General features: G+C 41.6%; 1 protein-coding gene across 5 annotated transcripts in view; it reads left to right on the top strand.

Moving 5' to 3' along the window:
* The first annotated feature begins 2,951 nt into the window (after nt 1–2,951).
* PLCXD1 (phosphatidylinositol specific phospholipase C X domain containing 1) overlaps nt 2,952–14,563 on the top strand; it is a 28,331-nt gene continuing 16,719 nt past the window's right edge. For 2 of the 5 annotated variants that reach the window (XM_005283275.5, XM_024104447.3), the window contains exons 1-3: nt 5,507–5,630; nt 8,178–8,320; nt 12,479–12,615. In XM_005283275.5, coding sequence (XP_005283332.2) covers nt 8,209–8,320; nt 12,479–12,615 — 249 coding nt within the window. In that variant the 5' untranslated portion in view covers nt 5,507–5,630; nt 8,178–8,208. Of the gene's footprint in view, nt 3,090–5,503; nt 5,631–5,921; nt 6,061–8,177; nt 8,321–12,478; nt 12,616–14,563 lie in introns of those variants that run through there. The other 3 variants (XM_042840850.2, XM_024104448.3, XM_024104450.3) reach the window with 3 other exon arrangements.

Raw genomic sequence — 14,563 nt, 5'->3', positions numbered from 1 at the left:
GGGATACACCCAACTGAGTTACATGAATGATCTCCCAGCAACTCATGAACTATCAATAGGGAGACTCCAGCTAGTTACCCCCATCTCCCCAGCCTTGCATACCAGAACTATACAGAAGCATGACCAGTGTACGTTCACCACTCCCTCAGTATGGAGAGGACAACGCACCAGCCTTTGTAAACTGAGCTGAGATTTCCCAAGCACTTGAACCAAAACACACTGTTTTAGGTAAAATATAAAACAGGTTTATTAACTACAGAGAGATTTTAAGTGATTATAAGTCGCAAGCGTAGAGATCAAAGTTGGTTACTAAAGAAATAAAAATAAATTCACAGTCTAAGTTCTACAAACGAAGCAGGATTTGAATCAAGCAGTGTCTCACCCTGACAGATGGAACAAACAGCTTACAGATCTTCAATATATGGGCTGGGACTTGCCTTCCAGGCTGGGCCCACCCTTCCCCAGTTCAAAGTGTTTGTTCTCCAGACATTTCTTCCAGGTGTTGAGTTGGGGGGGAAGAGAGGCCAAATGATGATGCCACTTTCCCTCATTTATATTTTCTTCCAGTTTGCTGAAAAAATCTTTGGCTGTCATGTGGGGATCAGGCAGTCCTCACTGGTCAAGCAGACTCCATTGTATACATGCTCTTTCTGAGAAGTTTCTGGGATGGCTGTTGTTTTGAGAGTGGATTCCCTTTAATGGGCCATCAGCGTGTCTGGCTGGTCCTTTGTTGCAATTAAAAGGTTGGCTGTGGGAGTCTCCACACTCCAAACATATTTCAGTAACACACACTGCAAAATGTCATAACTGCACATACAAGGACAGCACAGACAATCCAACAGGATATTAATGTTCAACAGATCAAGACTTCTAAAAAGATACCTCACAAGGCATACTTTGTACAAAACATGTCATACTTATATGCCAGTGGTAAATATGGGGGTTCCAGGGTGGTTCTCTGAGGTACAGCGTATTACATATGCCTAACACAAGCACTGCAAAACCCGGAAATTCACAGTTAAAGACTGTTTGGATTTTTTAATATTGCATTTCCATACCTTATAGCAGCGGTTCTCAAACTGTGGGTTGGGACCCCAAAGTGGGTCATGACCCTTTTTTAATGGGGTCGCCAGGGCTGGCTTTAGACTTGCTTGGGCCTGGGGATGAAGTCAAAAGTCTGAGCTCCGCTGCCCAGGACTGTAGCCAAAGTCTGACGGCTTCAGCCTTGGGCAGTGGGGCTCAGGTTACAGTCTCCACCTGCGCAGGGATGAAGCCATTAAGCTTCAGCTTTGGTCCCCCGCCCAAGAGGGGGTGGGGCTCGGGCTTCAGCTTTGGTCCCCCTGCCTGGGGTGGAGGGGCTCGGTCTTTGGGGTCTCCTCCTTCCTGGAGTTGGGTAGTAATAATCGTTGGCAAAAGGGGCTCGTGATGCAATGAAGTTTGAGCGACCTTGCCTTATAGCATGGAAAAAGGACCATCAATCCTAAACATTTCTTTAAAAAACCTACCCATTGCACCACATCTATTAAAGAGTTGCTTCTTTGCCACTTTTCGCTTAGCTTGACAGTGTCTGAGACAAGACCATTCAGGACAAAAAAAGGTCTCACACAGCAGCATAATTTATTAACGGACCCTTTTAAATTACTTTTAACTCAGACAGATTTACATGTAAAATTTCAGAAAAATACATTCATAATTCAAAGAGTAAGTGGTGCAATGGGGAGGAAAATAAAGTGTATTCTTCACGCACAATCAAATGGTTGAATCCCTGTTCTAAGTGCAAAACTCAAATCAGCTTTAACTATGGAGCCGTGATGGATGCCTACATAATTAACAAAATAGAAACGTTTCACTCAGATACACAGACATGAAGCATCTCTCTGTGTCCATCAACGCACTCTTTGATCCCCTTATAGTTCCCTGTCTTGTTTGTCAGCTCCATAACTTCCTGTTATTGAATGCTTCAAAAAGTCACCAACTCCTCCTGAGTTCCTTTTTGTCCAGTATTTCTAATTCCACTATTAATCACTTTAACTCAGACACTTTTTGGAACCAAAGCCAGGAATCTGGACTTTTTTCCTCCCACAGCTTCCTCATCTGTAAATCTGCTCATCATGATCTCTGCAATATTACCAGAATTCATACCAGACCCTTGCTCTGTTGAAATACTTTGTCATTGCTTAATCACTTGCTGATTAGTTTCCTGTTATTCCTTCTTTTATGGTTGTTCTAAATCCTTAGGGCCAGTTTGTGATCTCACTCATAGCAATTTAAATAGGAGTATCTTCATTGACATCACCAGTGTCACTCCAGAGAGGAGAATTCATGCCCTTTACTTCTTAAATTTGAAAGTGTCCAGACAGCTGTAGCCAGATTTGCTCTAGCATGCAGGAACCTAGCTGTCTATTTTAATGCACTCATCACAGTTGTGTCTGAGAGCCAAATAACTCTCTTCTCACCCATCCTGGAGGATGGGTGAGAAGAGAGTTATTTGGCTCTCCTTGCCTCTCCTTTCACCTCGCCTTTCTATGAAGTCTCTGAATCAAATTTAACTTTTTCTTCCTGATTTTTAAAACTCTCCATGGACTCTACTTCACCCTGTATTGCTGACTTCATATCTCTCTGCTCACTATACATTCACCTCCTCCTTTGCCATCTGTCTCCTCTTCCCCTAGTGATTTCTGAGTTTCAAATCTTATTTTAAAAAAATTCCCATTTGCTTTTGTGCTCGATGAACCCTGCACTACCCTCCCCATTGTTGGGTTCATCTGCTTTCTGTCATACTGTGACATGGTGTATAAAGCCCCCCACTAGTGACAAATTTGGTTAAAGGGCTACTGTGGGCAAGGTTGACCCTGCCTCTCTAGCCCTGTCAATCATGTCAGGGGTGGAATAACAGTTTAAAAGCCGGTTGTTCCAGACAGTTGTTGGGCAGCTCTGGGAGAAAGCAGACAGCAGCTCCTAAGAGGGGCTCCTGGAAGGCTTCACAGAAACTGCCCTCGAGAAGCTCACCCACTGATCTTCCCTGTATCTACAAGCAGACAACAGATGCTGATATTCTGGACAGGCCGGATAGGTTCAGCAAGCCTCAGGTGAGCTGTTAAGCAGTCGGTACCACTATCCTCTACCCCTTCCTGGGGTATCTTGGATTGTACTGAAAGGACTTGGAGAGTGGGAGCCAGGAGCCCCATCCCCTTCAAATGCAGTTAGACTGTTTGCCTCAATTTTGCATCACAGAGACTCCTGTTTATGCAGATTGGGGGCTGAGGGTGGGGGGGGCTACGGGTTTTGCAGCCTCAGACAGCAGGAGGTGCCCGTCAGCAACCCAAGAACTGTGACACACAGTAACTTGTATCTTTACTGCTTTTAAACATTTATTTTTTTAACTCTACCCCAACCCTTCTAATTTCCACTTTCTGCCGCTGATAGTAACATTAAGTACTTACTGGTATGGGGGCCTGGCTCTGGGACCCTGGAAGGGGCGGGGCCTCGGCAGAAGAGGCGGGGCTGGGAGGGTCAGCCTCCCCCAGCCAGCCCATCAATGCTGCCTGGCTCATGCCCCGCTCCTCCCCCCCTGGGGTTCTGTCGGTGGCCCGGGGAGGGGGGCAAAAGGGGCAATAATGTTAAAGCGCTGCTGTGGTAGCGCTTTAACATTGGCTGCGTATGGGCCAGTACTGGCGGCCACTTCCACTGTACTGGCCCATACTGGCCTACTTTCACCTCTGGCTGATAGTCTCCTTATCCAGCTTTAGAAAAGTACTATGTCTCTGGAGCATTTTATAATGCTCTGTATAAAGGAAGCTATATAAAAATAAATTTCATTGTATTATAACAGTGAAGTAGAGGCACTTTTAGAAATATGCTTCTAAATTACAATAACAAAAGCTCTAAATAACTCCTTAAGACCACCTCCTTCATCTGGGGACTAGACATTAAATGTATTTTTTGAATAGGGGATGTCATAACTATAAAGGGAAGGGTAACAACCCTCCTGTGTACAATACTAGAAAATTCCTTCTGGCCGAAGGCACCAAAATCCTTTTACCTGTAAAGGGTTAAGGAGCTCAGGTAACCTGGCTGACATCTGACCTAAAGGACAAATAAGGGGACAAGATACTTTCAAATCTTGGGGGGGAAGGCTTTTGTTTTGTTTTGTTTTGTTTTGGTGTTGTTCGCTCTTGGGACTAAGAGGGACCGGATATCAACCCATGTTCTTCAAATCTTTCTGAACAAGTCTCTCATATTTCAACTTGTAAGTAACAGCCAGGCAAGGCGTGTTAGTTTCTTTTTGTTTTTTCAACTTGTGAATGTTCCTTTGCTAGAGGGTTTATCTCTGTTTGCTGTAACTTTGAACCTAAGGCTAGAGGGGGTTCCTCTGGGCTCTTTAAATCTGATTACCCTGTAAAGTTATTGTCCATCCTGAATGTACAGAGTTGATATTTACCTTTTCTTTTTAATAAATCCTTCTTTTAAGAACCTGACTGATTTTTCCATTGTCCAAAGACCCAAGGGTTGGGTCTTTAATCACTTTGTAACCAATTGGTTAGGATATTATTATCAAGCCTTCCCAGGAAAAGGGGTGTAGGGGCTTGCGGGGATTATTCTCAAGCCTGCCCGGGAAAGGTGGGTAGGGGCTTGGGAGATATTTGGGGAAAGGCAGAGCTCCAAGTGGCTCTCCCTAAATGTTTGTTTAACTCGCCTGGTGGTGGCAGCATACCTTTTAACCTAAGCTGGTAGAAATAAGCTTAGGGGATCTTTCTTGCGGGTCTGCATATCTGTACCCTAAAGTTCAGAGTGGGGATGGAACCCTGACAGGGGAGCTTGCTAATGTATTCACTCCATTGCATGCAGCTGATATTGCAGTGTCTCTAGGAATGGTGAGAAACAAATTTGTAACTAGCATGGTGGTTGCTAAATTTTACTGGTGAATCAAACTAGTTGTCAGTACATGCCATTCACCCACTATCTGTATATAGGTTGTCTACTTAGATAGTAAGCTCTTAGAGCATGGGACCTTCACTTTCTATGTCTGTAAAATACCTGGATAAATGATGGTAACCTACATCCTAAATGTAGAAACTGTAGAAGTTGGAAATGGGAAAAGAAATACTAGGTCATCTAGTTCTTCTCCTTGAAATGGAGAATGGAAATGCTGTTAGAAGATAAAGGTGATAATAATGAATAGAAAAAGTAATATAGTTTAGCTCTTATACAGTCCTTTTCATCCTTACATCTTAAAAATGTAAAGATGTAAAAATGTAAAAATGCTGCAAAAAGTTTGTTAAATATTATTACTTTGTGTGCTGCTAGACTTCCTTTCCCTATTCCTTGCATGTACATTAATCATGAAGCAATACAGTGTCTCATTCTTACATGTTAGACAGCTCCACGAATCTGAGGAACTTTTGTTCTTCCTCCTCTCATAAAGCTGGGTGTCACTTGATCTGAGAGTGTGCTGCAGACTTTGACCAATCCCATAGCAGGTAACGTGCTGTGCTTGTTTGCATTTATTTCCTGCTGTAGTCTCTGAGATTCAGTTCAGTCTTTTCACAGGGGAAGACTAGCTGCTAGAAAAGCGGAAATCTTTTTGAAGAAATGAACAGCTGAAATGAAAACCAAATGATTTCATAAGAGTAAGTAAAACTAAAATAATCCCTTCCCCCCCTTGAGAACAAAAGTATAGTGTAACTAAATCAAAGACCTGGAATTATTTGAATATATACTTCTTTTAAAAGCAATCTGTGAGTTGGATTCTGAATTATTTAGACTGTTTCTAGATGTGGATGCTTTTGCTTGCGTGTTCCAGAGACAATTTATTCTTAAGTGGCAGTTCACTTAGTTTATGTAAACATATTTTCCCCAATCACTGCAGTATTAGTTTGTTCCTAAGAGGAATGGTGAACTCACTTTCATTGTTTCATCAGGAATTTCACAGGTCGAAACATACAATATATACTTCCAACATAAACTACCCCACACCAGTGATTTGCCACACCCTCTTTTTTGGCCTATTGAATTTAGAAGGCAACGAGCTAAAATTATAATACTCTGTATTATATTTTGGTAAGTTTGTATTATTTATTATGTTTTTGGAAATGTATCATGCCTATTACAGATGTTTAATACAGATATTAAAATATTAATGAAACTGTCCATTATGTCTATGCAATTGTATACTACCTAGTCACTGGGTTTAATATTTATTATTTTTATTATGGTAACATCCACAAATTGTTTGGCACTGTCCACACCTAGCTTGTCTACTGTCAGACTAGAAATAAGACATTTTTTATCAGTGAGGGTAACTAACCATTGGAACAACTTATCTAGTGGTGTGATGGATTCTCCATGGCTTTCCAGTCTTTAAGCAAGACTGGATCTCTTTTTAAAAGACATGCTTCCTGCCCCCTCCCCTGAGCCTGCCATGCCCTCGCCCCCCCCCCCCCAGCCTCCTGGACATCACGAAACAGCTGATCAGGAGGCGCAGGGAGAGGCGGGAGGCGAGGCGGGAGGCGCTGATCGGTGGGGCTGCTGGTGGGTGGGAGGCACGGTGAGCAGGGTAGGGAAGCTGGTGGGGGAACTGCTGAATATTACTGTGGCTCTTTGGCAATGTACATTGGTAAATTCTGGCTCCTTCTCAAGCTCAGGTTGGCCACCCCTGCTCTAGCTCAAACAGAGCATATGGGCTCAATGCAGAAATTACTGGGTTGGATTCTATGGTCTGTGTTATATAGGAGGGCAGACTAGATTATAATGTCCCTTCTGGCCTTAAAATCTACAGGAAGACATAATCTCTGCCTCAAAGTTCCTACAACGGAGGAGGGCCCTGATTCTGCCATGTGTTGCTCATGGGCTGACAAACTCCTGCACCTGTGCAAAGTACCCCTGACTTCAGTGGGACTCTGTACTGCTAGACCCTTATGCAGGAATGCAGGATCGTGGTCTAAGAAGACAAGCAACAGAGGAAGGGGGGAAGAGAGAAAACATATAATCAATATTTGTAGTTATTTTTAGAATCAAAATTTCATTGCATTATTTATAGCAGCTAAATCTCAGTTTCCATCACAAGCCTGACTTTCACAGGCTTGAGAGAGAGCTGCATCAAGTCCTCCTTGGCAGTAGGGAGAGTCATTGCCACACAAGGGTTAGATTCTTAGCTCATGTAAATTGTCATAGCTCTGTTAACTTCAATGGAACTCTGACAATTTCCCCCAGCTGAGGAGCTGCCCCTTGGCGTTTTAGCCATGTGTCAGGGAGGAACACTGAGTGGTGATGTTACAGCATCATCCTAAAGATCTTGAATGTAAATTGCACAGTCATATTTCATTAGTTAACCTAGCTAATAAGGTTCATTTGGAGAATGGCCTCAAGTTCAGAGGCTGTACTCCAACTCTGTGGGGTGACTTGTGTGTGGAAAAAACTAGCCCAAGAAACCCTTATGAAAAGTGGTATGGAGTCCAAAACAAAGATTTTCAAAAGCGGGTGCCTAAAGTTAGGCCCCATAATCATTATTTCGGTATCTACATAAGTGGCCTGATATTCAGAAGTGCTGCACACCTAGGAGCTTCCACTGGCTGTATAGAAAGGGAAAGGGAGACTATCCAATTTCTTGCAAATGGTTAGCATTTAAAAATATTATTTTAAGCTTACATAGCAACTTTGTTCAATATACAGTACACACAGCACCACTGAAATGCAGGTACGCTGGGAGAAGAGGGGACCAGCTGACTGATGTACAGAACAATAGTGAAGGGGAAAGAAATGTGACTAGGGATAGTGCAGTGGGATCTTTAATTAGCATATCAAGCCCGTGCCCTTGCCTGAAAGGCCACACACAGTAAGTTGCATGGTGCTTAGATTATTTACCTCAGAAGGAAAGACTGAGGTGACCCTGCTGGGTTATGAACATGTGGTTCCACGGGGATAACGATGCCAAACTTAAACTTTAGAGACCATTAAGACACCTCCTCCAGCTTAATAGTAAATTGGCTCCTTTTCCAGAGTATGGGGTCTCAACCAAAGCTCACTGAAGTTAATGAGAGCCTCTCCACTGACTTCAGTGTGCTTGACATCAGGCCCTAGGACTGCAGCTCATCAGGCAGACCAAATGTAAGTTATACAATAGGAGCACGGATCACTCAAACTATTTATAATGTACAAAATACTTCAACTCTTTTCAGAACATCCTGTGAGAACACACTGTTGCAACTAATGGAAGCCACTTCGAAAAGGTCCATTCATCTGTGCTATGAAAATGGTGATTGGATGTCACAGCTGCCAGAAAATCTCTGGGATGTTCCTCTCCATTACTTATCCCTTCCAGGTAAATATTAACTTTCTCCTCTAGATACTGATCTTGTTGTAAAAACATTTCTTTGGAGTACCAATAGAGTGGTCAGCGCTTGTGTGATAGAAGAAAATACTATTTATTTTCCAAGGAGCTAATAGTCTAAATAGATTGAGTGGGAGTAACTGAAGGTGCTATCTGTTGGATCAGATGTAAACCAAGATCCTGATCACTTATGATTATAAATAATTGCACGACTCTTTTTGTAAGAGTCACCAAGGTAGTCCTGCTGTGCTGGTGAATTACAGTGGGAGGGATTACTCTCTGGGACAGATTTATTAGTCTGATTACGTAAGAATGGCCATACTGGGTCAGACCAATGGTCCAGCTAGCCCAGTATCGTGTCTTCTGACAGTGGCCAATGGCAGAGGCTTCAAAAGGAATAAACAGAACAGGCAATCATCAAGTGATCCATCCCCGGTTGTCCAGGCCCAGCCTCTGGCAGCCAGGACATGGGATTGCATCACTGACAGTCCTGACTAATAGCTACTGATGGACCTATCCTCCATGAATTTATCTAACTCTTTTTTGAACACAGTTATACTTTTCACAACATCCCCTGACAATGAGTTCCACAGGTTGACTGTATGTTGTGTGAAGAAGTACTTCCTTTAGTTTGTTTTACACCTGCTGCCTATTAATTTCATTGGGTGACCCCTGGTTCTTGTATTATGTGAAGGAGTAAATAATACTTCCTTATTCACTTTCTCCATACCATTCATGATTTTATAGATCTTTATCATATCCCCTCTTAGTCGCCTCTTTTCCAAGCTGAATAGTCCCAGTCTTTTTAATCTCTCCTCATATGGAAGCTGTTCCAGATCCCTAATCATTTTTGTTGCCCTTTTCTGTATTTTTTCCAATTCTAATCTCTTTTTTGAGATGGGAAGACCAGAACTGCACACAGTATTCAAGGTGTGGGTGTATGATGGATTTATACAGTAGCATTATGATATTTTCTATCCCTATTTCACTATTATCTATCCCTTTCTTAAGCTTTTTTTACTGCCACTGCACATTGAGGAGATGTTTTCAAAGAACTATTCACGATGACTCCAAGATCTTTTTTGAGTGGGAACAATTAATTTAGAACCCATCATTTTGTATGTATAGTTGGGATTATGTTTTCCAGTATACATTACTTTGCATTTATCAATATTTAATTTCATCTGCCATTTTATTGCCCAGTCACCCAGTTTTGTTAGATCCCTTTGATCTTTGCAGTCTGCTTTGGACTTAACTATCTTGAGTAGTTTGTATAATCTACAACTTGCAACCTCATCCCTTTTTCCAGATAATTTATGAATTTGTTGAGCAGCACTTGTGCCAGTACAGATCCACAAAGGGCAGGACAAGAGGCAAGGGGTTCAAACTACAGCATAGCAGATTTAGATTAAATCTCAGGAAAAACTTCCTAACTGTAAGAACAGTAGGACAATGGAACAGACTGCCTAAGTAGATTGTGGAAGCTCCTTCACAGGAGGCTTTCAAAAGGAGGCTGGATGGTCTTGGACACAACAAATCCTGCATCTTGGCGGTGGTTAGACTAGATGACCATTGCAGTCCCTTCTAACCCTGATGGTTCTATGATTCTAAGTCCAAATGCACTATATCCATTGGATTACCCTTATCCACATGTTTCTTGACCCCCTCAAAGAATTCTAGTAGATTGGTGAAGCATGATTTCCCTTTACAAAAGCCATGTTGACTCTTCCCCAATATATTGTGTTCATCTAAGTGTCTGATAATTCTTTTCTTTTTTATAGTTTCAACCAATTTGCCTTGCACTGAAGTTAGGCTTACTGGCCTGTAATTGCCGGGATTGCCTCTGTAGACTTTTTTAAAAATTGGTGTCACATTAACTATCCTCCAGTCATCTGAAGCTGATTTAAGTGATAGGTTACACACCACAGTTAGTAGTTCTGCAATTTCATATTTTAATTCCTTCAGAACTCTTGGGTGAATACCACCTGGTCCTGGTGACTTATTACTCTTTAATTTATTAGTTTGTTCCAGTAATAATAAGTAGCTATTATATAACACTTTTCAGTAGATTTCAAAGGAGGGCAGTATCATCCCCGTTTTACAGATGGAGAAACTGAGGCAGGTGAGATGACTTGCTCAAACTCACCCAGCAGGCCAGTGGCGGAGCTGGGAATAGAATCCAGCTTTCCTGAGTCCCAGTACAGTGATCTATCCACTAGGCCACACTGCTTCCCTTATTAGGATGTATTTTATATCACTATATTGGCTTAGCCCAACAGGCAATAGTTTGAAAAAATATGCAGGAAGGCAAAGAAAGACTCAAGACTAGCTGCCTCTCAGCAAACACTGGTGGGCTGTTACGGGACAATGCCAGAGCTATTAGCTTTGAAGATTTTGCCTCCTCTCCAGCTAACCTACAAAACTGGTTTGAGGCAAGACAGGAAAAGGCCTATGAACACAGGAGCTCAAAAGAATTGTGGCAAGTTTAAAAAGCATGCTCTCTGTCTTTTGAGAAGAGGGAAGTTGTTTGGGAGAACCAGACTGAGTCACACGATATCCTGCTGGGGGTGTCTGAGCCACACGATACCCTGCCTAGGTTACCCTTGGGGATGGACAGCCATTAAGTAAGATAGACATGCTGTAGTCTGTTTGTTTTCAAATCCCTTTTCTTTAAATCTTTTGTTCCCACTGTTAAAATAAACAATACATTGGTTTTAAAAAAGCTGTCTGATCACTGCATGGCACTGCATGCTGAAAGTTCATCTGAGCAGGTGACGAACCCACTCAGACTTTCTGGGAAAGCAACACTGATATACAGGGTGCTATATCCCAGAGCTCAATAAGACTGGAAGAATGGTGGAATTCCACCCCAAGAGAGGTAAACGCATAAAGCCAGGCTCCTGAAGGGCTGCTCTCACAGAGACCATTAAGGGGGACAGGTTCAGCTAGCCTTGTAACCTTGACACATTCTCCCAGTATTGCCAGTCCCCAGCATTTAAAAATCATGAATCAGGCCCCCAAATCATGAGATTTACAAAATAATAAAATTGGGATATTTTTATTAGCCTTTCGGTTTTTGAGCTTTAAGGGTCACATTTTTCAAGTTTTTCTTCATGACCATGATGGCTAAACATTTTTTTTTGTAAACAAAAGTTAAAATTCTCAAATAATCACGGAACTCCAGGAGCTGAAACTTTAAGAAAAACATCAAATATCATGAGACTCATGATGAGAGTTGGCAATACAGTCCTTCTACATTTCATTTGGATATAGTATGCTTCACTGATGCCATTAACTGCACTCAGCAACATTACACAACAGTTTAAGAATTGCAACTTTTTACCAGAGAGGTGGTTATACTTCATGGTCAGTGAAGACATTTCAGTATATTTTGTATTGATGCTGGTTTGCCAGTGATGGTGTAAGAAGGTTAAGGGGTGACTTGATTACAGTCCATAAGTATCTACATGGGGAATAAATATTTAATAATGGGCTCTTCAATGGAGCAGAAAAAGGTATAATACAGTCCATTGGCTGGAAGTTGAAGCTAGACAAACTCAGACTGGAAATAAGGCATAAATTTTTAACTGTGAGAGTCATTCACCATTGGAACATTTTACCCAGGGTGTTATTGGATTCTACATCATTGACAATTTTTAAATCAGGATGGGATGTTTTTCTAAAAGATCTGCTCTAGGAATTATTTTAGGGAAATTCGATGGCCTGTGTTAGACAGGGGATCAGACTAGATGATCACAATGGTCCCTTCTGGCCTTGAAATCTCTGAACTTGTACTAACACCGCATGACTAAGTCCACACTAGGAGTTGCACCGATTTAACTATTTTGGTAATAGGGTTTGCCTTGACTAGCTACTTCAAGACAAAAATGACAGTGCCTTTTCTCCATTAGGATTGTACATTGAGATAGTGATCTCAAATTAGCTATCTTGGTGTAAAAACACATCTGTTTTGCAGTGAAGACATATGTCTTTTGCCAATACACACTTATGTTTTGGGGGTAGGTTGGGAATTAGAAGGTTAGGTGTGCATAAGTGATATTGTTTTCTATTGTGTAATACAAAGGAAAATCTTATTTGAGGTACTAACAAATGATTGAAATAAACTTAACCTTTGTTTTTATTCTACAGGGAGCCATGACACTATGACTTACTGTTTGGATAAAAACTCTGCTATAAGTGTCAATGAATCAAAGCTGTTGCAGGTGATAGATAAATGTATGCCCTGCATCATACATCCTATTATTATGAAGTGGTCTATAACACAGGTAACCAATTATCTAACGTTCTCAAACTTGAATTAATTGTCTTGTTTGAAGTTTGTTACATAGTATTGAATGTTCATACTTTTTTCAATTCAATTAAGGAATACATTGGTGCCTAGATATGTGAATAACATTTTTGGGCAAATTCTAAATATCATAGGTAGAGAAGTAAGACAAAAAGATGGTGTATGTACCAAGTTTCTGTTTATGGGGAAGATATTTTTGGTGGGAGAGGCTGATATTTTAGGGATAGAGGATTCCTAAATACAGACAATAGTTAAAGGGACACTGTTAACTAAAAACCCCCACATACTGCTTTTTAATCTGAATTAGTTAAGAATGTAAGAATGACCATACTGTGTCAGAACAATGGCCCATCTAGCCCAGTATCTTATCTTCCAACAGTGGCCAATGCCAGGTGCTTCAGAAGGAATGAATAGAACAGGCAATCACCAAGTGATCAATCCCTGTAATCCAATCACAGCTTCTGGCAATCAGAGCATATGGTTGCATCCCTGACCATCTTGCCTAATAGCTATTGATAGACTTATCCTCCAGGAACTTATCTAGTTCTTTTTAGAACCACGTTATAGTTTTGGCCTTCACAACATCCCCTAGCACTGGGGTCCACAGGTTCTGACAGTCTTGACTAATAGCCACTGATGGATCTATCCTCCATGAATTTATCTAATTCTTTTTTGAACCCAGTTATACTTTTCACAACATCCCCTGGCAATGAGTTCCACAGGTTGACTGTATGTTGTGTGAAGAAGTACTTCCTTTTGTTTGTTTTAAACCTGCTGCTTATTAATTTCATCGTGTAACTCCTGGTTCTTGCATTATGTGAAGGAGTAAATAACACTTCCTTATTCACTTTCTCTACACCAGTTATAATTTTATAGACTTATATCATATTCCCTCTTGTCTCTTTTCCAAGCTGAATAGTCCCAGTCTTTTCAATCTCTCCTCATATGCAAGCTGTTCCACACCCCTAACCAATTTTGTTGCCCTTCTCTGTACCTTTTCCAATTTTAATATATCTTTTTTGAGATGGGACAACCAGAATTGCATGCAGTATTCAAGGTGTGGGCATACAAGGGATTTATAGAGTGGCATTATGATATTTTCTGTCTTGTTAGCTATCCCTTTTCTAATGGTTCCTAATATTCTGTTAGCTTTTTGACTGGGGCTGCACATTGGGCAGATGTTTTCAGAGAACTATCCACAATGACTCCAAGATCTCTTTCTTGAGAGGGAACAGCTAATTTAGGCCCCATTATGTTGTATAGTTGGGATTATGTTTTCCAATGTACGTTACTTTGCATTAATCAACATTGAATTTCAACTGCCATTTTATTGCCCAGTCACCGAGTTTTGTGAGATCCCTTTGTAACTCTTTGCAGTCCGCTCTGGACTTAACTATCTTGAATAATTTTGTACCGTCTTCAAATTTTGCCACCTCCCTGTTTACCTGTTTTTCAAGATCATTTAGGAATATGTTGAATAGCACTGGTCCCAGCACAGACCCCTGCAGGACACCACTATTTACATCTCTCTGTTCTGAAAAATGACCCATGTATTCCTAGCCTTTGTTTTCTGCCTTTTTACCATTTACTGATCCATGAGAAGACCTTCCGTCTTATCCCATGACTGCTTAGTTAGATAGGTACAACTTTTATTATAAGTAAGGCCTCTATCTAGATCAGGGATCGGCAACCTTTGGCACGCAGCCCGTCAGGGAAATCCGCTGGCGGACCTGGACGGTTTGTGTACCTGCAGTGTCCGCAGGTTCGGCTGATTGCAGCTCCCACTGACTGCGGTTCGCTGTTCCAGGCCAATGGGGGCTGCGGGAAGTGGTGGCCAGCAGATCCCTCGGCCCACGCCAATCCCTGATCTAGATCAAAATATATGTGTTTTTTTAGGCCTTTCACCCCAGAAAGCCACATTCACC

Source organism: Chrysemys picta, chromosome 1 (genome assembly GCF_011386835.1).
Source record: "Chrysemys picta bellii isolate R12L10 chromosome 1, ASM1138683v2, whole genome shotgun sequence".
NCBI classification, from domain to species: Eukaryota; Metazoa; Chordata; order Testudines; family Emydidae; genus Chrysemys; species Chrysemys picta.
This window is presented reverse-complemented; position numbering and strand designations above follow the sequence as displayed.